General features: G+C 51.6%; 9 protein-coding genes across 9 annotated transcripts; 3 read left to right on the top strand and 6 right to left on the bottom strand.

The window, feature by feature from the left end:
* Window positions 1–2141: 2141 nt before the first annotated feature.
* BDV17DRAFT_265301 (RNA 3'-terminal phosphate cyclase-like protein) lies at window positions 2142–3999 on the bottom strand. Its single transcript, XM_073758158.1, has one exon. The coding sequence runs from the start codon at window positions 3957–3959 to the stop codon at window positions 2745–2747; it is 1215 nt and encodes a 404-aa protein (XP_073614692.1). The 5' UTR covers window positions 3960–3999; the 3' UTR covers window positions 2142–2744.
* A 165-nt stretch (window positions 4000–4164) lies between these two features.
* BDV17DRAFT_265300 (3-hydroxyanthranilate 3,4-dioxygenase) lies at window positions 4165–5069 on the top strand. Its single transcript, XM_073758157.1, has 2 exons — window positions 4165–4266; window positions 4399–5069. The coding sequence occupies exons 1-2, from the start codon at window positions 4235–4237 to the stop codon at window positions 4952–4954; spliced, it is 588 nt and encodes a 195-aa protein (XP_073614691.1). The 5' UTR covers window positions 4165–4234; the 3' UTR covers window positions 4955–5069.
* BDV17DRAFT_112990 (uncharacterized protein) lies at window positions 5064–5533 on the bottom strand. The gene has a single exon (XM_073753885.1). The coding sequence runs from the start codon at window positions 5438–5440 to the stop codon at window positions 5174–5176; it is 267 nt and encodes an 88-aa protein (XP_073614690.1). The 5' UTR covers window positions 5441–5533; the 3' UTR covers window positions 5064–5173.
* On the bottom strand, window positions 5292–7892 carry BDV17DRAFT_112931 (CAP-Gly domain containing linker protein BIK1). The gene has a single exon (XM_073753884.1). It carries the CDS (start codon window positions 7626–7628, stop codon window positions 5628–5630), a length of 2001 nt encoding a protein of 666 aa, XP_073614689.1. The 5' UTR covers window positions 7629–7892; the 3' UTR covers window positions 5292–5627.
* A 797-nt stretch (window positions 7893–8689) lies between these two features.
* On the top strand, window positions 8690–12503 carry BDV17DRAFT_282315 (putative serine/threonine protein kinase ENV7; the record flags this gene model as incomplete). Its single annotated transcript, XM_073760178.1, has 11 exons — window positions 8690–8809; window positions 8879–9494; window positions 9547–10067; window positions 10456–10653; window positions 10768–10920; window positions 11025–11144; window positions 11191–11630; window positions 11685–11771; window positions 11822–11875; window positions 11936–12265; window positions 12323–12503. 11 exons carry the CDS (start codon window positions 8690–8692, stop codon window positions 12501–12503), a joined length of 2820 nt encoding a protein of 939 aa, XP_073614688.1.
* A 1012-nt stretch (window positions 12504–13515) lies between these two features.
* On the top strand, window positions 13516–15074 carry BDV17DRAFT_282314 (Zn(II)2Cys6 transcription factor domain-containing protein; the record flags this gene model as incomplete). Its single annotated transcript, XM_073760177.1, has 6 exons — window positions 13516–13575; window positions 13621–13689; window positions 13728–13755; window positions 13795–14168; window positions 14216–14368; window positions 14589–15074. The coding sequence occupies 6 exons, from the start codon at window positions 13516–13518 to the stop codon at window positions 15072–15074; spliced, it is 1170 nt and encodes a 389-aa protein (XP_073614687.1).
* Window positions 15075–15102: 28 nt separating this feature from the next.
* BDV17DRAFT_292128 (glycoside hydrolase family 43 protein) lies at window positions 15103–16202 on the bottom strand (the record flags this gene model as incomplete). The annotated part of the gene is made up of 2 exons (XM_073762308.1): window positions 15103–15829; window positions 15853–16202. The coding sequence occupies 2 exons, from the start codon at window positions 16200–16202 to the stop codon at window positions 15103–15105; spliced, it is 1077 nt and encodes a 358-aa protein (XP_073614686.1).
* Window positions 16203–17214: 1012 nt separating this feature from the next.
* On the bottom strand, window positions 17215–18474 carry BDV17DRAFT_292127 (uncharacterized protein; the record flags this gene model as incomplete). Its single annotated transcript, XM_073762307.1, has 1 exon — window positions 17215–18474. One exon carries the CDS (start codon window positions 18472–18474, stop codon window positions 17215–17217), a length of 1260 nt encoding a protein of 419 aa, XP_073614685.1.
* Window positions 18475–18714: 240 nt separating this feature from the next.
* On the bottom strand, window positions 18715–21447 carry BDV17DRAFT_112921 (oligopeptidase family protein). Its single transcript, XM_073753883.1, has 2 exons — window positions 21212–21447; window positions 18715–21112 (listed from the first exon to the last, which is right to left on the bottom strand). The coding sequence occupies exons 1-2, from the start codon at window positions 21241–21243 to the stop codon at window positions 18955–18957; spliced, it is 2190 nt and encodes a 729-aa protein (XP_073614684.1). The 5' UTR covers window positions 21244–21447; the 3' UTR covers window positions 18715–18954.
* Window positions 21448–21544: the final 97 nt, after the last annotated feature.

Below are 21544 nucleotides of genomic sequence, written 5' to 3'. Positions count from 1 at the left end.
CTTAGAAATACTGCATAGAGGATAGAAATAAATAGAAAAACTAGAAAAAAGAATAAAAGGGAGGCAATTCCACTTCCCCTTTTCTCCTGGACCCTTCCGTTGGCGTTAGGGCTTCGTAGTGTGGCTGTAGTTTAATCCTGAGTGGAGCGTGGTACGTGTCGCCGACTCAAACCATTGGCGCCTCCAAAGTTTATTGCGACCTTGTCATTGGCGGCTGATAACTGCCCAAGGATCTATACTAAGGCACAAGAGACGTTGGCTTGGCCGTTGATTGACAAATTTATACCATGATTCATACCATCTCAATGCTTTTCACTACTATACAACCCATCGTACTCAGTACAAAATAGCCCGTTTCCGAGTCCGCGTCAGCCAACGTCAAAGTCTCAACATAACACAAAAAGTAACTCGTACACTAACAACCCATCCCACATATCACCACACCACCCAGAATAATATACAGAAACAGTCCCCCCATTCGGGTGACAGCCAAGGGAAACGCCAATTGACGGAAAACCTTGACCAGGACACAATGAGTATGTTACAATACATGAATAAATCTGATCCCCCAAACGTACCCAACACCATAAGAACATCAAACAGTAAAGAGAGCACAAGGGAAGAGTTGCTCAACGAAAGTATCATACATGAAGGAGTGCCTTGCCAGATGACGAGTTGGGTTATCCTCGTCACTAGACATCGAAGACCAGTTAGTATCGGGTCCAACGCAGCCTGAGCAAGAGGACACCTACAGGAGCATGTCCCAAGGGAGCTGATCCCCGGTGCAGGTAAATTTTTTTTAGCCAGCCTTCCAAACAGTTAGTGATTGATTCGCAAGTTGGCATTCAAGAGTAACTCACAGGCGCTGTCGCACTACTGGGCTGACCCACGGTGGCGGATGTAATGCTCGTTGGTCTCAATCAAGCGGCGACGTGTTGGGTTACCCACGTCCCTGCATGCTAGTCAGTATCCGATCACCTTGAGTAGGAGAAAGGAGACAAACGTAAGCATGTCCCAGAGGGAGCAGGCCCGCGGTGTGAGTGATTTATTTTTAGCCAGCCTGTCAAACCGTCCGTATTGATTCGCGAGTAGATGACCAAGAAATACTCACAGGCACTGTCGCACTAATGGGCTGACTCACGGTGCCAAGGCATAATGCTTCGCTTGAAGGAGTTCTGACCTAAGCGGCAGAGTGTGGTGTGGTGGGATGGGGAAGTACATGCATAGGGTTAAGAAGAAAGAAATCAACAACATACACTGAACGGAGAACACAAAGCCAGAAAACATGAAGACAGATTACATGAAGTCAAATAACACAGAGCCATATATGGCTGTTTGAGAGAGTAGAGAAGATGACGGGAGAGCAGCAGAACAGGATGAACAGGAGCAGACAGATCACAAAGACACGTGAAAATTAGCAGAGAGACTGTAATAAAAGCACAGGAACAGAGAGACAGATGTGCTGAACAGATACAGGAAGGAACAGGGCAGTGGGGACGGTACAAGATGGGCAGAAGCAGTGGGAAGAGAGGAAGTTAGAGAGGTGTAGGAGGGAAAGCGCGAGCAGGACGAGACAAGGGGAAGGCGCGGGTTTTAACTACCTTCCTCGCTGTCGCCACGGCGAGATCTCGGCCTTCGGAGCGCAGATAATCAAAGACCGAGCGCGATGCGGCCGAGGGTCGTGCCTTCCTCATTGGGAAAATCTGAGGCCTGTATTTGCGGTGGCGATATCACAGTATGGCAAGCCACGAGGGCCCGTATTGGCGCACCGCAAACAGGGTTTGAGCTTCCACGGTTCTCAACAGGGCATTGGAGTCAATATCAGCATCAAGACAGAGACAAGCAGTTGCTCCTAGAGCTCTGCCATAGAGATATCAGACCACGGCCACCGAACGAACTTGATCAAAACTGGGCGGGCTCGGCCTGCTGGGTATTGAAGCTGTTCCTCGTACTGAGACAACTGTCGTGTATTGTATGGTTTCTATATAGATGGCGACGAGGAGGTTCGTCCCCCAGACTCTATCGACTTTAAGACTTGGCAACGTTGCGGTGACAGAATCCGAGAAAGTTAGTTCGTATCGATGGTAGACAAAAGAACAGAACAGAAGCAAAGAATGACACAGAAAATGGAACAGCTGCAGAGTGAAATCATTTTATTGCATGTGCTTATGTACAGGAAATCCGGCCAAGTCATCTTAAGCTTTTGCAACCCAAGGAACGCTCGGAGCAAAGGGGCAAATTTTGGTGACCGTTGGTCAAACATAATGGGTATCATGCAAATGTAATAGCAGAGAAGTTGGCGATAGATGCAATGCTCTGCAGGATCTTATCGTTGAATCGTCATCGGTATAGGATCGACCCATTGATTGCTCGATGTCGGGCTCGGCGATTACGTAGCTGTAGTTCCTTGAGTTCTGGACCTGAGGCACCGGCTAACCGAGTAGGACTGAGCGTAGCATTGGGGCAGTTCAGAGATATCTCGCTCGAATGATGCTCACCGGCGTTAACGGGCGAAGACGGGAGCGGGCGCCGGGTACGTGATGGTTGCGAGTGGAAGGCGCCACCCAATCTTCACCGAGTGGGCCATCATCACATGTAGAGATTGGCCTCAACAAATTGATGTACTTCAGCGGCGGAGAATGGTGGCTGTGCCATCTTAACCAGCCTCTCACCCGTTGAGCAAAGCCGAGCTCCAGGCGAGACCAGCTGCTCTGTAATAGCTGTATCCTACGACAGCTATACGCTTAAGCGACCTTTCGTCCGACGTTTCCAATACCTCGCCCAACGACACTGATAATGACATCTCCATTATTGCCGTCGGCATCTCTCAGACCCCAGCCTGGAGCACCAAACTTTACCAAGTCTCTCGCCAGTTGAATTGAGCTCTCGTCTCCGATGATGTCGCGGCCGACCTGGATGCGTCCAACGTCCTCGGATCCCATAGTCATCAGTCCGATCATGGTGGAAAAAGCTGCTGGGGCAACACAGCCGCCCTTCGAGATCGTTTCAAGCAATTGGTAAGCACAAGCCTTGCCAATATCCTCGGGTGGTTGACCACCGCTGGGAGGCGAGGCCACATCGGCTGAGAACAGACAGCCGGTTGAAGATTCTGCGACAAGCGACAGACCGAAGCCGAGACCAATTTTCTTCTTTGCTGTTGGGTTGTTCCTATCAGGGACAAGCGGAGCGGAAGACTGATCCGAGAAAATGTAAGTGTCCGGGACGAGCGGGTTGAGGACACCGCGAGCAACATCAATCATTCTAGCATTGTTGGAGGCAGAAACACCAATGGAGTAAGCGACACCGCGTACCCTTTTGATCCTGCCAGCGTTCATCAGATGCAGAGTTTTAGGGAGCCGAACTTGATGGCCGAAAACCAGTTGAACCTCTCCGCCGCCTCCTCTTCCGTTAGGACCGGGATTCGATCGTCGAAGGATACGCAGTTCAATGTTATTGAAGATACCGAACTGATTGAAGAGCGGCAAGATAGCGGTTCGCACGCTATCCACAGACATGTCACCGGTTGGCGTTGAGGACGTAATCACGCCGGGGCCAGTGAAGATAACCTTGATTGGGGCCTTGGAGAATGGAGCCAACAGGCATAGAGGGATGAGAAAGTAGCTCACGCCGCGAGTACATCCAGCTGGTATTTCATGCCTAACCACACCACTGGGCGTACCACTTCCGATTATACCGCCTGAACCGCCTCCGGTGATGAGACCTGGCTTGTAGACAAGAATCGTTCCGGTGTACGAGATCTCCATTTGGGAGCCATTGGTAACAGTTTCGAGCAGGCGAAGGAATGAAATTTCGTGCGGCGCAAGACCGGGATTGGTAGGCGAGGAAGGACGGATCTGCGAGATATGGATTGTTCGGCCGGTCAACGTCGAGAACACGAGGCGATGCACAAAGTTCTTGTGCCCGGTAAGCCGAATAGGAGGCTGTGATGTCGTCGCCATGGCTGCTATACTGTAATTAACCTGACGGCCTTGACTTGATCGCTGTTCGCTTCTGGCTGTCAAGCTGTCAGGTCGCGAGCCTCGAAAAACGAAACTCAAGAAAATCTTCCGGAGTGGGGGTTGTTCCGCTCCGTCTCCGGACATAAGATCCACTATCTCGGTATATCCGTTGCGAGCATGATCAGCGAAGAGGAACAACATTAATAATAACTTCAAAGCTACCCAACTACAATTGACACTAAACAAAGTCATAGCTCGTCTCAAACACCAGCAAAATGTTGCCTCCAGCGCTCAACGTCCCAAAATGGTACGTCCATATCAATGCTTCCTCTCATCTTCCTGCACTCCAGTCCACCCCTCCCCCGCGCATCCAGATTCCATCCATACCAACGACTTCACTAGTCACTGCCCCTCCACCGACTAACTCAATAACCCCCAGGCTCGAATCAAACTCCCACCTCCTCCAACCCCCCGTAAACAACTACTGCGTCTATCACCCGTCCTCACCAGCAACCTCCGGCTACACGGTAATGATAGTCGGCGGCCCCAACGCCCGCACAGACTACCACATCAACAGCACGCCTGAATTCTTCTACCAATACCGCGGCTCCATGCTCCTCAAGACCGTTGACACCAGCACAACCCCACCAACCTTCCAGGACGTCCCGATCCACGAGGGATCACTGTTCCTATTACCGGCTAACACGCCGCACTGTCCCGTGCGGTTCCGGGATACCGTCGGTGTGGTCTTTGAGCAGCCACGAGCCCAGGGGGCGGAAGATGCGATGAGGTGGTATTGTCGCAAACCGGGGTGTGGGAGTGTTGTGTGGGAGAAGAGGTTCGTGTGTACGGATTTGGGGACGCAGGTGAAGGAGGTTGTGGAGGAGTTTGCGGGGGGTGAGGAGGGGAAGAGGACTTGTGCGGTCTGTGGGAGTGTTGCGAGGCCGAGGTTTGAGGAGGGGGAGGTTGTGCAGCCGCCTAGGTTTCCGGAATAGAGTAGAGGGGCTGGGCTGGGCTGGGTTGGTTGTTGTTGTTGTTGTTGTTGTTGTTGTGGCAGAGATGAGAGACGAGTTATGACTGTTGATGCGGGTAGGTGTTGGGGTTTGGGCGGGATTTTGTAGTTCGCGTAGAATATCCAGGGAGAGGTTTCTATTATTGATTATATAGTTCCAATGGCGAGTGGTATATGGTATGATAAAAGACCTCGTACGGCTCTAAAAAGAAAGATAAGGGGAAGAGAGGAAGAGTGGAAGAGTGGGGACCCTGGTAGGGGAGCACACCATGATCTGAATATGTAAATCGACAAAGATAGACAATGACCTCAAATAACAAAAGAAAGAAGAATGAGAAAACATGTATATTAACACAGCCATCCAAGGGGGCGGACCCGAGTTGCAGTGCAAACTTGCTTCATCTGGTATATCGAATTGAGAGCAAAAGCAGAAGCGAAACCAAACGAGACAAGGGTATGGTGCGGTCATTCGAGCCAACTAATGAATGCAGAAAGCAGCATGCACAAGGCACAATTACAACATAAGAGGTGTAAGAAAATAACGAACCCGCTAAAGCCAGTTTGGGGGAAGCCAAGTCATGTCACAGATGCGAAGAACGTTATCCAGGACCATGTCACTGTGTCTCATACATCAACGCCCGGCTTGCAGTCATGGATTAATCGTCAAACGGGCAGTCGATGCTTTCATGTCCATCTCGTTCGCAGAGAGCACACCACTTGGCCTCGTCGATCACACCGCTAGCTTTGCCTGCGACAGGGGCCATGGACGATGTCAGTCCCACTCCGCGGAGACCCTCGAGGACGACATCACGTCCGGTTTTCTGAGGAGTAGTGTTTTGACTGTCGCTAGGGGATGGAGATTCTTTGGCTGCGGAGTGTGTAGAAGATTGCTCGTCCACGGAACTGGCGTGTGAAGGGTCTTCCGATTCAGTGGGCTTGTTATTCTTGGCCTCTGCGCCGAACATGTTCGTGCAGCTCAGGATGTCGTGACCACCGGTCTCACAGATCTCACACCACAAAGAGCCACCATCCTCTGAGCGCGCGTCAGATTCGTGCATCGTCTCCAAGCGAGCAGATGTGTCTGAGGTGCCTCGGCGGTGGGAAGGGTAAGATGGGTAAAGACCGTCCTGTTGAGGCTCGTCTTGCCAGTCACTCGGCACCACCGTCCGGTCAGACAGTCGATGAGCATGGTTGATGTGCCCGTTACTGATCTTGCCTGCTGAGCCGGAGGGCTTGTGCTGGGCGGTTGATTGCGTAATGGTGGGACTGCGGCTGCGACCACCTCCGTTCATTTGAAGCTGTTGCAGCTCACGCTCAAGCTCCTCAATGCGGTATGTTTTTCGCTCGTTGACCCTTTCGAACTCTTGGACTCGCTGCTCGAGATCGGCCACATCGTCTGCATTGTAATCTGGCCTGGGGCCCGGCCCGAAACCGTTCTGCTGCAGAGCGTGCAAGTCAGGGTCACCCCTGCTCAGAGAATGGATAATCGCTTTCAGCCCTCGGATTTCGTCGTCCTTTTGCTCAAGTTCTCGTGACTGTCCGTCTGGACTCATGCGACTCTCCCTGGGCCCGCCAGAGCCGTCTCGCTCCTTCTTCAATTCCAACTTTGTCCGTTCAACTTCACCACGCAGGAACTCGACTTCTGCTCTGGCTTCGGCTTCTCCACGGCGCGCATCCTCCAAACCTTCCTCGAGCTCCGAGACAAGTTCTTCCAGCTGCTTGAGCTGCCGTGCAACAGCCTCAACATCCGCCCCGCGGTCCTGCAGCTCCTTGTTCTGCTGCAAGAGCTCGTCGATGCGTTGTTCATAGACCCGTTCGGTTTCCGAAGCCGCCACCTCTAACGTGTCCAGCGTGCTCCTAAAGTCGGCGCGATGCATGTCAAACTCCATGGTCAACTGCGAGATGCGGTCATTCTTTTCTCGTAGCTGGGCGCGAATTGACAAGGCATCAGAGCCCTCCAACTCCTCCAAGGTGTTCTGAAATTCTCCTAGTGTGTTTGCTTGCTCCTCCAACTGCTTATCGCGATCCAGAAGTTGTTTCTCCAGGCTCTTGACCTGCTCTTTGAGGTCTGCGATCTCTGCTCCCGATGAGTTGCGCCCGAACTCCGAGGTTCTGGTCGAGGACGGGCCGTCTTCGACACTAAAACGAGAGGGTGGACGATCGGATGCGCGGGAGGGGGTCTTGACAGGGCTTCGCGCGTAACCGTTGGTAGTTCCCGACTTTGATGCGGCGGAGGGAGTTCGTAGTCCAGACAGACTCAGCTTCGGCGGCGCGGACACTCGTGGGGATTCTGGGCGAGGGAGCGAAGGTCGTCTAACCCGAGGGGGTCGGGCCACAGAGGAGCTAGGACCGACGGTTTTGCTGAAGTTGATGGTAGGGCGCGAAGGGGTGGTGGGTGTAGTGGGAGACGAACGTCGAGTAACGTATTTGTTGTTGAGGGGCACGAAGATGCCAGATCCCACCGTAGCAGTCGCAAAGTACTTCTTTCCGTCGACATCACCGCTGTTCTTCCCTCGTTTGGCGTGTTCCGGGGCAAGATCGATCCCTGCAAACCTGCCCGGCTTTCCCGTCACGACACCGACAAACTTGACAGTGCCGTGCATCCCACCTGGGACATTCACGATGTCGCCGACCTGAATATCGTCTGAGGCGGCCATTTCGAGCAACGCTGCGAGGAGATCCGAGTCTGGAAGTTTGGCCTATCTCAGGAGGGTTGGGAGCGCGTTGAAATAAAGGAGAACAGGAGGGGGTCCGAAGGAAGAAAGTGAGCGAAAGGGGAGGAAAAGGGATGGCAACGAAGTGGAGGCAGCAATCAAGAATCAACGACAAATCATTCTGGAGCTGAATGCCTGAATGGAGGACACCGGATTTTGAGTGCTTCAACGGTGCCCAACGAGAGTGGTAAACAGAGAGCACGCATGAGCTGAAGCAGGAGGCAAAAGCAGGGGACTGAAACCGAAGCCGAAGAAGGGATCGATTGTTATCAGACCTCGATTTTAGTGTCGTCATGCGCGCGACTCGCAGAGTCGCAAAAGGCCAGAGCAGAGGCCAGTCTAACTCTAGCGCCAGGAACTAAGATTCTACGATCGCTCTGCTCGTCCACGAGTTTTGATCAACGCACGAACCATGGTTGTGCTTTCTCCCCGCAGTCGCTAGTTGACTACTGTCGGAACAGGCACTGTCTATGAGTCTTGAGTCTATTCTGTACGCACTATGTACAGTAGAACACAGACCAAGTCTTCCGGTTTTTCTGAAGCATCATGCTCAGTGTGAAGTTTCAGGCCTTGCACAATCTCAATTTCTGGAACGCAGGTACCCGAGCGAAGCCCAGGCATTTGCAAAGGTAGATGGGGTGGAACTCTTCGTGCTCGGTCGGCTTCGAAGACCTCGAGTTGCATTATTCACAGGGATCTCCCGGGGCTTGAAATCTTTCCAATGAATGGTGTAGAGAGCATGCGGTGCGTAGTAGGCCAACCAACCACGGAAGAGAAACAATCAGTCGTGGGGGCCAGGTGTTGTTCCAGCTCTCCGCCTTTGCTTCCGCCCGGCCCGTTGGCGCAACATCCACGTTCCCCTTCATGTGGAGTCGAGCTGGACTGGCCGACTTTCCCATTAACCACGATTACAAGAGTTGAAGACAACCTTTCGGTGCAGCTAATTGCTTCCTCATAGATCGCGCGTGGAATGCTCTACTCATCTTCTTGAATCACCCTCAAGAATGGCTCAATACTTCTTCGACCTCCTCTACAACTTTACGGATTGCATGTGCTGCTTTCCCAGCTCACCACAGCTGAAGATCAATAGCCGCAGCTTTAAGCTTCTCCGGCTTCTGGGTGAAGTACGAGATCGATATGCAAGAATTCATCTAACGCTTCCACAATTGACTAATGGAATCTTGTGTTAATAGGGCGGCTTTTCCTACGTATACCTTGTCCAAGACAAGTCCACATCCGAGCTATTCGCGCTCAAGAAGATCCGTTGTCCATTCGGCCAGGAATCCGTGTCGCAAGCATTGAAAGAGGTAGAGGCTTATAACCTGTTTACACGCGAGAGGAACATAATCCATTCAATCGACCACTCCGTCTCAACAGAATCCGGCTCCACGTTTCGCAGCGATGGCGGAGAGGCGGGTTCCAAGACAGTCTACATCCTCCTGCCATACTACCAACGAGGGAACTTACAGGACGCCATAAACGCAAATCTTGTGAACCACACACAGTTCCCCGAGAAGCGCCTGACGATCCTCATGCTCGGGGTTGCACAGGCGCTCCGCGCAATGCATCAATACCGCGTTAAGAGTGGCTCAGGGCCGACGCGCAAGGCAAAGGCTGTGCGAAGGGAGGGCGCAGAAGCCGATGCTGACACCCCAATGCGCATGGGGAAGGGCAAGCGGCGTGCTAGTCAGCATGCCGATGATGAAGATTCGGAGAATGAGCCGCTGATGGATGACGAGGTCACGCAGAGTCAGGAAGGAGTTGAGGATGGGAACTTACGGCCTTATGCACACCGAGACATCAAGCCTGGTAAGATCCCAAAGATTGACAACTTGCTCGGTACAGCCTCTGACCATCACAGGCAACATCATGATAGATGACGACGGACAAAGCCCTATTCTTATGGACCTCGGATCGCTCGCACCAAGCCCCATCGCCATCACATCCCGCTCGCTCGCATTGGCAGTCCAAGATACCGCTGCTGAACATAGCACGATGCCATATCGTGCCCCCGAACTCTTCGACGTCAAGACCGGATCAATCATCGACACCAAGGTGGACATCTGGTCCTTGGGATGCACATTCTACGCCTGCTTAGTCGGCAAGAGTCCGTTTGAAGCTCGGAGTGAAGAAACAGGTGGTAGTTTGAGCATGTGCGTCCTTGGCGGTGACTGGAGGTTCCCCGACGAAAAGTCAGGAGCCACAAAGGGCAAAGGCAAAACTGGCGAGGAGCCGAAGCAGGATAGTGCCACCTCGATCAGTGCGCCTATCAAGGACGTCGTTCGCAGGTGTCTGCAGGTCGAAGCTGCCGACCGTCCTGACATCGACGAACTCATTCAGCTGCTGAAAGATGTCATCAAGGAGCTACCGGACGATGACGTGGTGGGTTAAGCGCCACCCATACTTGAGTAATATTTATGGCGCTGGGTTATATTCGTTGTCATATTTCATTGCATGATCTTCTAGCTTTGTTAGATTACCTGCATGTTGATTGCTTGATATCAAATTGTACAATACCATGATACTGAACATATTATCTATTCCGCAGATTGCTTGGCTATGCTGTACTAATACCACCTGCAGTGGTGGTGATGAGGTCACCTCACTAGGTACCTAGGTATCAAGCCGCGCCTTCCTGTTCTGGAGAGATAACACTTGGGCCGGGCCACACGCGACCATCGGCTTCCTCCGCTCTGTTCAACTGCCCCCCCTGGCTGCCAGCAATCGGGCATCGTTCATCGCACTCCCACACCGTATCGAGTGATTCTAGGATCTAGGCACCATGTCTTCACCTATTGATCGAGATGCCATACCAGGCACATTCACCCTGGTGGACGAAGACCATGTCGTTGCGACTCGTCATCTCGACTCCGGGAATTGCGACATTGTTCTAGTTCCTGAGCCCTCCAGTAACCCAGATGATCCGTTGAATTGGTCTCTGCGCCGAAAGCTTTTGTCTACAGTCTGCGTCAGCGTGTGAGTAACACCAGAATCTAGACGGAATGTAGACTAACCTCTCCACTCCAGGTATACTCTGTTTGCCGGGATTGCTTGCGCAAATGTCTACTCTGTCCTAGTCCAGCTCGCGGATGAGACTGGAGTCTCTGTTCAAACCCTCAATGAGGGAACTGGCTATATGTTTTTGCTGGCTGGCTGGGGTCTACTTTTTTGGCAGCCATTGGCTCTTCAGTATGGAAAACGGATGGTTTACTTGATCTCACTTGCGGGGATGGTGGTAAGTTGTTGTCAGCTCCGTGATGAATGTCAGTAGTAATCTCAGGGCGAATAGGGCACTAGTATTTGGGGGTAGGGATGCTTCTCATTGCCGCTGAGTGACAGCTAATGAGCCTCAATAGCCCTTATGTGCGAACCAACGGGGAATGGATTGCCAGAAGCATCGTGATGGGCTTTTTCTTAGCTCCCATCGAGGCTCTGCCAGAGGTCTCTGTCACTGATGTGGTATGTTTTAAGTGGTCTCATGACTGCGCCAACTGACTTTCTGCAGTATTTCACACATGAACGCGGAACATACATGGGACTGTACGCCTTCTTTCTAGCCGGGAGCAACTACTTTGCGCCTGTTATAAGCGGCTTTATAGCAGAGTACCAGGGATGGGAATGGGTCTTTTATTGGCCTGCCATTTTCTGCGGCGCTTCTATAGTCTTCTTATTCTTTTTCATGGAAGAAACGAACTATGTGAGAGAAAAGTCTAGCCATTCTGATACCCCCGCAACCATGTCTGCATCGGCTGAGGGTGAGACAAAGGAGAAAGCCTCGTCGGGTCATCCAAGGGAGAGCGATCCGGAGGTTGGCGTGGTTTATACCAAGAAGACGTACATGCAGAAGCTCTCACTCTTAGGGCCTCGTCAGGCTAAGAACAACTTGGTTCGCCGCGCCTGGCATACAATTCATTACTTGAGCTGGCCAGTGATATTTTATGCAGGGTGGGGGCACATACTCATAATGACAGGCACGGAGGTTGACTTTGTTTATATTAGGTTCTCATACGGGTCATACCTCGTCTGGTTCAATGTCTTGAACGGCACCGCATCTCTGATACTGGGATCTTCTCCGTACAACTTTAGGTACTCTTTATCTTCTTGTACCGTGCTCGGATGCTTGCTAACGCTCGCAGTTCATCAATGATCGGTCTCAGTTATCTCGCCTGCTGTCTCGGTGTCATCTTTGGGTGAGTAGTTCTACTAGGTCTCTTCTATTCCCGATGCCATATTAACAACAGCTAAAATAGCTCCCTCTTCACCGGCCGCTTCAGCGACTGGCTTACCGTCAGACTTGCACGACGCAACGGCGGAATCATGGAGGCCGAGCACCGCCTCTGGCCATTCAGCCTTTGCCTGCTTCTCGTCCCCGGCTCGCTACTGCTCTGGGGAGTCGGTGCTGCGCACGAAGTCCACTGGTTTGGTCTTCTCGTCGCCATGTGTTTCCTTGCGCTAGCAAACACGTGCGGGGTAACACTGAGCGTGAATTATCTCGTCGACAGCTACCGCGAGCTGAGCGGCGATGCCATGGCGACTGTGATTCTGGTCCGAAATACCATGTCATTTGCCATGGGTTATGGGTAAGCCCTCCGTCCTATATCCCAAGCCAACAGTAAAACTTGCTTATGGTTGGACAGTATCACTCCTTGGATCGAGGGCCTCGGATACCAGGACTGTTTTGTCTCAGCTGCATTTGTCGGACTGACATGTTCAGCAGTCTTTCTGGTGGTGATCAAATGCGGGAAGAGGTTCCGGGAGCGTAGTCGCAAACGATACTGGGATATGGTTGTGGAGAACCAGAATAAGGGGATGCATTAAGGTTTGCGTCCATTGTGCTTGTCATTGGACGATGATAGGGTCTGGCTCGACACGGATGGTGGAATCGGCCATGACAACGTGGCTAAAATAGAGTTAAATCCTATAGGCTGCTTCGACTGATAAGCCTGGACGGAGTGAAGGGAGAAAGAACACCCAAGAGTTCAGCCACGAGGAGTGTGATTCCGAAGGATACAGTGCTGTCCGTGCAGCCTGGAGGTGCGCTGCGCCTTCTCAATCGGTCTAATTCACCTGGGGGAGGGGGGGGACTATACATTTCCATCTATTGTTGCTGCCCTTTTTACGAGCGCTTTCGATCCCGCTCCAGGATTTATGTCCTTCACAGAAGCATATGCTTATCTCCGGAGTGCAGTGACACCATTCGGGGGCTGAATACCAACTGGAACACCGACCAACTATTGGACATCTTGTACTGTTGATAGAAGAGTGTCTCAGACGTTGACGCGGAGAGACTTCCACTCTGGGCAGCGATGGCGCAGATCGTGACGAGCACTGGAGCAACTCGGCGCTTCTCTCGCGAGACCCTGGCTCGTTCCAACCCTAAAGGCTTTCCTCCTGTCAGATCGAAGCTCCCAGAACTATGGACCCCCCATCTCCAGACTCCAGACTCGGGATTGTTTCAGATCTGGCAGGAACAACAAGACCGACAAGCGTCATCAATCATGTCTTGAACCCCGCTCCTTTCAGCAGCTGCTGTGCCCACTGAGCTGCTGGGTCGCTGCATTTTGCCTAAACCTTGCTAGTCGCTGGGGTTCAGCCTTACACTCCTGCACCCTTGGTGTCGTCTACTGCCGTGATTGCATGGCCATGGCTGAAATGAATGGCTTGAAGTTTCGCTCCTTTAGGAGATCATCATTTGCATAGCCACCCTCAACCTCCGACCTGTATTTTTTGAAGTTATAATTGATTATGGCCCGTACCTTGGCCTTGTACTACACAATAATCGACCGTGCATGCTCCTCTGTAATCTTCACAACAGATCAACTACAATACAATGGTTGGTGTACCAGGACGGTCGAAAGCCTGTGTGACTTGCCTGAAGCGAAAGAAACGAGTACGTCTTTGCATCAAGTATATCTAGAAAAACTAACAACGGTAGTGTGATCTTGAGAAACCCTTTTGCGGAACATGCCGCAAGGCACGCGTGGAATACGGCGGCTACACCACCGTCCCCGCATATTCATCAACAATACCATTGATAACCAGAGTATGCAGCTCGTCAAGGAAGAGCGGTGTAGGGGCCATGACACTCGCGAAAGCAGCCCTTCTTCAGCCAATAGTGCACCCGATGTTGCCCTTCCCCCGGCATTGGTGCGGTCCGCCTACCAGGCAAGATACATGGACCTCTTCTGGCAGATGTATCTTCCCAATGGCCAGGCGTTGTCCATTGAGGTGACGCAGGTCGCACTAGGTGGGTGGATTGATGCTATACATGATTTACAGAACCACGAAACTGTGCTCAAGAAGGCTCTTGTTGCCATGTCGGTCTCCGCTGTGGGAAGGCAAGAGAATAACAAGTTTCTCAAGGAGGAGGGTAGGAGACTCTACACGAATTCGTTGCAAAGCCTGTCGGCGACCCTGCAGGATCCAAAGAGGGCCACTAGTGATAGCATATGGACGGCAATTAGGCTGGCTAGTTTTTGGGAGGTGAGCTTTTTCTGGGCATTATAATGACGGTACTGACCGCTGGCTAGTCTATGTTTGGCCAGAATGATGGCGAAGTTAAGCAAGTGCGAAGCTGGCAGGCACATAACGCTGGTGAGATAGCTCTTATCTCGACGCGGTCTCCGTACATGTTTATCTCGGGACACGTGCACGGACTGTTCGCGGATTCCCGATCAAATTTGGTGAGTTTCTTTTATTCCGTGGAGAGATATTTAACTGACGATTTCAGGTGATGTCGTTCCTTAGGATGAGGAAGAGGTGCTTTCTTGCTGATCCGGAATGGAGGACAATACCATGGCTCGAACAGACGAAAAAAAGCAGAGACTATTTGATGGGCATTCTACTGGATCTTACAGGATTGTTCGAAGAGCTCGATCTAATGGAGGCGCACGAGAAAAAGAGCTCTTTCGACAAACCCTTACAGACGAATTCAACGGGCTGCAGCAGGAGTTGGTGACCTGGCAGCTGCTGCACGCTCCAGACTTTGAGCTATACGAAGCAGCACCGAAGAAACTACTCTCCCAACAAATCGCAGTAAGCCATCTTATGACAACATTCTGGGCCACCGAGATCATTGTGGCGAGCAACCTCCAAGTTCTATGTCTCCCCGGCGAAGAACTCGATATCGCATTCGATCTGGATCTCTGTTGCGCGAACATCACCAGGACCTTTCCTCTGTTCATCTACCCGGCAATGGGCCTATTCCGTACTCATGTTACCACCTACCCGATGACCGTCGCCATGCACTATATTTGCTCGGCAGGGCCAAAGCGATTGGTCAATGAGCGACGAATCCTTGCAGATTGTCTCTTTGACCCTGCGCTGGTCGGCGTGCGCCAATTCATGTCGCACATGAAGGACGAATTCCCCATGGAATTTCTAAAATGATGCCTGGCTACCTACTTAATATACACACTTAATCAATAAGGAAGATTTTTCCTTCTTCATCATACCCAATCTCCCTAACCTTGACATTCCTCAAATGACTCACACCGCCCGAGATCTCACAATCATGATAAAACAGCCACCATTTCCCTTCGAATTTAACAATCGAATGATGCGTCGTCCAACCCAGCACAGGCTCAAGTATTCGCCCCCTGTACGTAAACGGACCCCACGGCGACGTCCCCGTCGCATAGACAAGGTAATGCGTGTCCCCCGTCGAGTAAGAAAAGTAATAAGTCCCGTTATACTTGTGCATCCACGACGCCTCGAAGAACCGGCGGTCATGGTCGTCTGCGGCAATGGGATTGCCATTCTCATCGAGGATCGCGATTTCCTGGACAGGCGAGGAGAGACTTAGCATGTCGCGCGATAACTTTGCGATGCGCGGTCCTAAAGCTCTTGCACCGGGACCAGAGGGTTCTTTGCCGTCTGCACTAAACACCCACGACTTTGAACCGGAGTCTTGATCTTGAATCCACCGCTCCAACTGCCCGCCCCAAAGCCCACCGAAGTAAATATACGCCTCTTTCCCATCACCATCTTCTCCATCCTCGCCAGTAACAGTGGTAGAAGAATCGTCAACAAAAACAGCCGGATCAATACTATAAGTCCCTCCGATCCAATTCCTTTCAGGAACAAACGGCCCCTGCGGCTCATCCCCAGCCGCAACCCCAATCCGAAACAACCCCTCGCGATCCCTGGCCGGAAGAAGAGATAGTACCTCCCATTCCGCTCCGCGGCATCAGGCGCCCAGAGTTGCTTTGAGGCCCAGGGGACGGAGGACTGCGTGAGGACTGTGCCGTGGTCTGTCACGGCTACCTTCCCATTTCTCTGTTCCTGGTTCTGCTCTTGAGTTTGGGTCAAGGGTGCGAGGGAATCAATCGAGAAAACATGATAATCAGCCATATCGTATTGATCGCCGTTATCGTTTGAGGGGGTGCCTGTGTCGATGTCGTGCGAGGGGTAGACGTATATTTTGCCGGCGAAGACGTGTGCTGAGGGGTCGGCTGTGTAGAGATGTGTTATTAAGGGTGGGATTTTGGTTTCGGGGTTGGCATTGGCGGGAGACATTTTGATGCGTATAGTAGGTGGTGAGGTGAGGTGAGGTGAGGTGATGGATTGAATTGAATTGGCTTGATCGATGCTTTGCTTAACAGAGTTGTCGACTATTGAGGTCGAATGAAGAAGTATTTATACGAGGTCTCGAATATTAACGAAGCTCAAGCTCAACATTGTCTATCCATTTACCCGTCGGCTAAAGCATATCGATATGAGGGGCCCAGACTATAGAAGCTATATCCCGCAGGGCTAAATAGCGTCTTAAGAGTTCCTAGAACGAAACGGAGTTTTGCCCAGGCGCTATAGATTAGGCTGATTAGGATAGCCGTGATGGGATGGCATGGCACGAGCTGAACGGAACTCAGCCCTGTGGGAACCTTGAAGAGTTGTGCCGGGTGGGGAAGCATATGGCGCGTTTGTAAATTGATACCTAGGGTTTCGTCTTGGTATGGAAGGCCTTGCTTCTGCTGCATTGGCCTTGCGTTGCTCAGCCCTAAGCCAGCGAGAAAATAGGTCATATCAACCTTCATGATGAAGGAAATCAAGTCAAGGTTTGAAGATAACATTATATCACAATAAAATAAAATAAAATAAAATAAAATAAAATAAAATAAAAAGAAACTGTTAATATCAATATCCATTCATCCGAAAAATAATTTTGAGGTTTGGAGAGACAAACGGGCAGCAACCTCTCAAGAGTCACCTGTACTGGAGTTCCGGGTACCGTGGTGTAGCATGAAGAATTAAGTCGCATCTTGGATGGCCCTGGCGTTCTCGGTACTTGAGATGCCATTAGATGAACTCTATGTTTAGATGATACTATTCATATGAAATGCATAGAATAATACCTCACCATTGAACTTTCATTCATTAGACCAGGTTGACATTGTAAGAGTAAACAAGAGCCCCACAACAAACCCTAGGTACCTTGGCCAAGGAATCTACCCCAAACCCAGGTTCATATATTATATATATAATGTGCCTTCTAGAGAGTACCCGACTATCCAGTTAGATTTGCAGCACATCACGACCAATACCCCGCCGGTTCCCAATGCACAAACAAAAGTTTGCCCGCATGCACATCACCCCTAACACCAGCCGCCAAAGCCCTAACCCTTTCATCCTCCATAGCCCTATAAACCTCCCTTTTCCTCTCCCACTCCCACCCAATAGTCTGGAGTACACTTTCCCCTTCCTGCTCATTCGCACTGTCCTCTGGCCCCGTCGGACTCTCACATCCGTGTAACCCAATGAACCGCCCGAAGCGTCTCCTTTTCGTCGCCAGATCGACCCCTAAGTCCCTGACTAGCCCGTTCGTCACGAGCCACGGTTTCACGGGTTGCGGGTAGTTGAAGGAGGCCCGGGTGGGCGGGTACGTCTGGTGGAAGTGCAGTGCTAGCTCGTCGAGTTGCAACGATGTGAGGAGGTTATAGGCGAGCATGGATTTCGGGAAATGATGGTGTTGTAGGCCTGTTGTGACGGAGACAAGAGGGTGGAGTTTTTGAGAGAGGTGTGTGATTATTTGTTTGAAGTCGGGGTTTGGATGTGTTGATGTTGAGGGTTGGTTGGGATTTTGGTTCTGAATCCCAATTCCCCTCCTCTGCATCTGACGCTGAATATGCTGCGTCTGTAGCCTCCGCTGTCGATGGCGCTGCCGTGCCCGAAGTCGCTGTTGCCGCTCGTGCGCCTGTTGCTCCTGTAGATGCTGCTCTAGTCGCTGCGTCTGATGGGCGATACCTTGTCTTGCTTGCCCGAGACGGGAGAGGCACGGCTGTATATCGTCCTGGAGTTCCTGGCTATTGCGGGTCTGTTGGATGATATCTGAGTATCCTTCCAGGTAGCTCTCTAAAGCAGGTTGCTCGTCGAATGAAGCTTGTTGCTGTTGCTGCCGTTGCTGCATCTGGAGTCGTAGTTCAATCTCGCCGGCTGCGATCTGGGCTCGTTGGGAGTTGGTGATCATGCGCTCTATTTGGTTTGTTTCTGGGAGGCCGGTTATTTGTGGTTGTGAGTATTCGGGATTGGAGTTGAACTGTCCATTTTGCTGTGCTTGACCCGTCGTGAAGTCGATGAAGCCTTCTCCTGGGAGGCTATTTGGCTGGGTAAAGTCAACGAGGCCGGCCGCTGGATGCCCATATTGCTGCTCGTATTCTTGCGTAAAATCGATGCGGCCTTCTCCTGGGAAGCTCTCTGGTTTGTATATCTCCCCTTCTTCTAGCGATTGGTGTGGTAGCTGCTGTGTGAGGGGAGTTGAGCAGTAGAAGTACTGGTTTCCTTCGTTGTCCATTGTGTAGATTAGTTCTGTGAATAAGTGCCGTGCTGTATTCTGAGATGGGTCCGTCCAAGCGGAATGCAAGGTATCATAAAATCGCTGGTAAGTCAGTCGTTAGAAAAGTAGATGGCTGATGGATGCCTAAATGCAACATAGGTCGAGAGCACAAGTAATATATGATTAGGCATCGAGTCGCAGTGAGCAGTTTATAAAGCACTATACAAAAAGCACGGACATGTGGACAAAACACGAGCGAACAATTGGTCTTTGTGACTTAAAATAACCTTAAGCAAAATGCACCCAGATAAACCAGATCTTTGTCTCTGACCTAACTCGGCCGGTGACACTGAAGAATAGAACAAAGACTCGAAACACGGATAAGACCGTTCATTGGTGCCAAAATAAATCATATAACAAAACGCCTGCTCAGATTAGATCGTGATAACAGTTGGCTATAAATTCTCGAGACTCGGTTGTGATGCTGTTTCATAAAATCTATGAAAGGCTAACACCCGCCAGCCGCTTCTGTACTGCGTCGGTGCTTGTCCTTGCGTTATTGAATTGTTGATAGCGCTCTGATGCTGCTGGGAGGCCGACATGCTTGTTGATGAAGTTGAAGGTAGTGTAATGCCACATTAGGGCATTCTCCGGGTTCAGTACCCAGTGGTTCTCGTCCGGAAAGGTCAAGAACGCGCTGTCAATCCCCTTCATCTGCAGCACATTGAACGCGGACAGGCCCTCCGCTATCGTCAAGCGGTAATCCTTCTCGTTGTGGATGATCAGGTGCGGTGTCTGCCATTTATCGAGGTGGTTCGAGGGGTCCCACTGTGCCCAGTCTTCTGGTTTCTCCCAATTTGCATTGAGGTCGTGTAGCGGAAAGTAAAGCTCTTCAGTGGCAAGCAACGACTTTGTGCTGAAAACACCATCATGCGTCACGAGGGCTTTGAATCTTCGACCAAGCGGGTGGCCCTGGATCCAGTTCATCATGTATCCTCCGTACGACGCGCCCAAAGCTACGGCGCGGGATGTGTCAACATAGTCTAGGTTCTGCTCAATATACTCAAATCCCTTCTCAAGATCAATGTACGGAAGTCCACCCCACTGCCCGCGAATTTCATCGGTAAAGTCCTGACCGTAACCAGTGCTGCCCCTAGGGTTAGGGGTAATGACAACATAACCCTGCTCAGCAAAGACGGCAGGATTCCACCTCGTACTCCATTGATCATTCCATGCTCCTTGTGGCCCGCCATGAACCAGGAAAGCCAGAGGGTACCTGTTCCCTGGTCTAAAATTTGACGGCTTCACCACCCACGCATGAACCGGCGTGTCGTTCGCGCCTCGGTACCAGATCTCATCCACCTGGGCTGAAGAAAGTCCAAAAGCAGCCCCGCCATGTCCGATTGAAGAAATAACACGAGCATCGTTGGGATGCTCGGGATCAACAATCGACCAGACACTGTTGTCTACCAGGTTATTGCTGGAGATGAAGAGTTTGGACGATTTGGACGTGGAAGGGTGGACTTCTGTTACGTAGCCTGAATGAGTGATCTTCTTCAACTCATCAGGCGTGGAGTGGCGAATATTGGCGAGCGGCAGTTGAAACAGTACTCCACGGCCGTACTCCTCCGCCTGAATGAATAGAGATTGATCATCATTGGAGAAAGTCAGCCCTGACGGACTCAGATCCCAGAGCCCTTTGCCATCCTCAGATGGAAACGCCTCGATCGTCTCGCCTTCCCAAGGGTTGGGAACGTAGAGGATTCTATTCTTGTCGGACTCATATCCGTCATGGCGCATCGCGAGAACAGCGATGGAGCTGCCATCTGACGAAAGGACTGGAGACGACATGGCGCCCTCGAGGCCTTTCACCCGGCATATCTGAATCTCCGAAGCGCTGACACTGTTCCACGAGAATATCGGGCAGTAATAACACGAGCCTGCAGTGTGCGTAGCGGGGTCAAGGTCAGGGTCTCGGGCAACAAAGACAATGGCCGAAGGACTGATGGCAAAGTCCCCTCCTCCACCAAAAGGTGGAATCGGGGACTCGACACCAGTAAGGCCACAGACTGCGATTAAGTTCGTGAGCCCAGTGACGGAGTACTTGCCCGCTTGTCGAGTAGCAGGGGCTAGGGGCGCACGCTGAAGCAAGCCATAGAAAATGGAGTTCCTCTGAGGCTCAATATACGAGTCCCAGTGCCTCACGAAAAGAGAGGTATACAATCTGCCTGTGGTGTAAGATGCTTTGGCATCTTGCGGGTTATACAGCGATCCATCCGGGTTGGCCTTGCCGGCGACGGCGAATCCTATCTTCCCCGACTCGACAATGGTAACCTTCAGGTCCGACACTGGCCCTGGCACTGTCCCTGCGGTATATGTCCTGTCTGCCTGCCGAGCATCTCCAATGATAAAGCTTGTATTCCCATTGCTCTTTGTCTTCAGCCAGATCAGCTGGTCGGTGTTGTCGATCCACTGCGGGGAGCTGGCGCCTGAGTCGTTCGTTATGAGAGCGGACCGGCCGTTCGTGAGGTCTAGCACGCGGATCTCATTTGTCTTGGAATGGGACTCGAAAGAGTACGTTGTTTGAGTGTAGACGGCGAGCGTTCCAGACGCATTGGGCACGGCGCCCGACCGTCGAGGTGCTCCGAGAAGTACCCTGGGGTGAATCAGTAAATGTCTTCAGTCTAGTATCTCGCTTTGAAAGCACAGATCTCCCCATGTTACAGCGCGGTCTGGGCGGAAGAGGACCACTTACTCTGGTGTGAACTTCATTGAACGAATCGTCATGTCCGACTCCGCAGGGACGATAAGCAGCTTGACGATAAGAGCTCCAAGGCACAAGAAGAGCTATGGGAGCTTGAAACGCGGTCAACCCGGGGACAAAAGCGGACGTGTGAAATGAGCAACGAGTGCAGTAGCTCCAAGATAGATGTACGATTACTGTGATGATGATGGTAGATGGGTTGGATGGGTGGATAAAGCACGGTGGTGGTTCTTCGGTGAGGAGAGGGAGAAGAGAAGGTGGAGGCTGGGAGGGGAAGATCTCCGCTCAACTCGAGTCCCGAAGTCTCGTGAGGTGTACCTGACT

This window comes from Aspergillus undulatus (genome assembly GCF_047715775.1).
Source record: "Aspergillus undulatus strain CBS 261.88 unplaced genomic scaffold BDV17scaffold_30, whole genome shotgun sequence".
Lineage (NCBI taxonomy): Eukaryota > Fungi > Ascomycota > Eurotiomycetes > Eurotiales > Aspergillaceae > Aspergillus > Aspergillus undulatus.
Note: the sequence above shows the minus strand (reverse complement) of the source record. Positions and strands in the feature narration are given on the sequence as shown.

Excerpts from the sequence above, each read along its gene's own strand:
- BDV17DRAFT_265301 (XM_073758158.1), bottom strand. The coding sequence starts at position 3,959 with ATGGCGACGACATCACAGCCTCCTATTCGGCTTACCGGGCACAAGAAC.
- BDV17DRAFT_265300 (XM_073758157.1), top strand. The coding sequence starts at position 4,235 with ATGTTGCCTCCAGCGCTCAACGTCCCAAAATG. Across the intron at positions 4,267-4,398 it reads GCGCTCAACGTCCCAAAATG|GCTCGAATCAAACTCCCACC; the intron begins GTACGTCCATAT and ends AATAACCCCCAG.
- BDV17DRAFT_112990 (XM_073753885.1), bottom strand. The coding sequence starts at position 5,440 with ATGACCGCACCATACCCTTGTCTCGTTTGGTTTCGCTTCTGCTTTTGC.
- BDV17DRAFT_112931 (XM_073753884.1), bottom strand. The coding sequence starts at position 7,628 with ATGGCCGCCTCAGACGATATTCAGGTCGGCGACATCGTGAATGTCCCA.
- BDV17DRAFT_112921 (XM_073753883.1), bottom strand. The coding sequence starts at position 21,243 with ATGACGATTCGTTCAATGAAGTTCACACCAGA. Across the intron at positions 21,113-21,211 it reads TCAATGAAGTTCACACCAGA|GGTACTTCTCGGAGCACCTC; the intron begins GTAAGTGGTCCT and ends GATTCACCCCAG.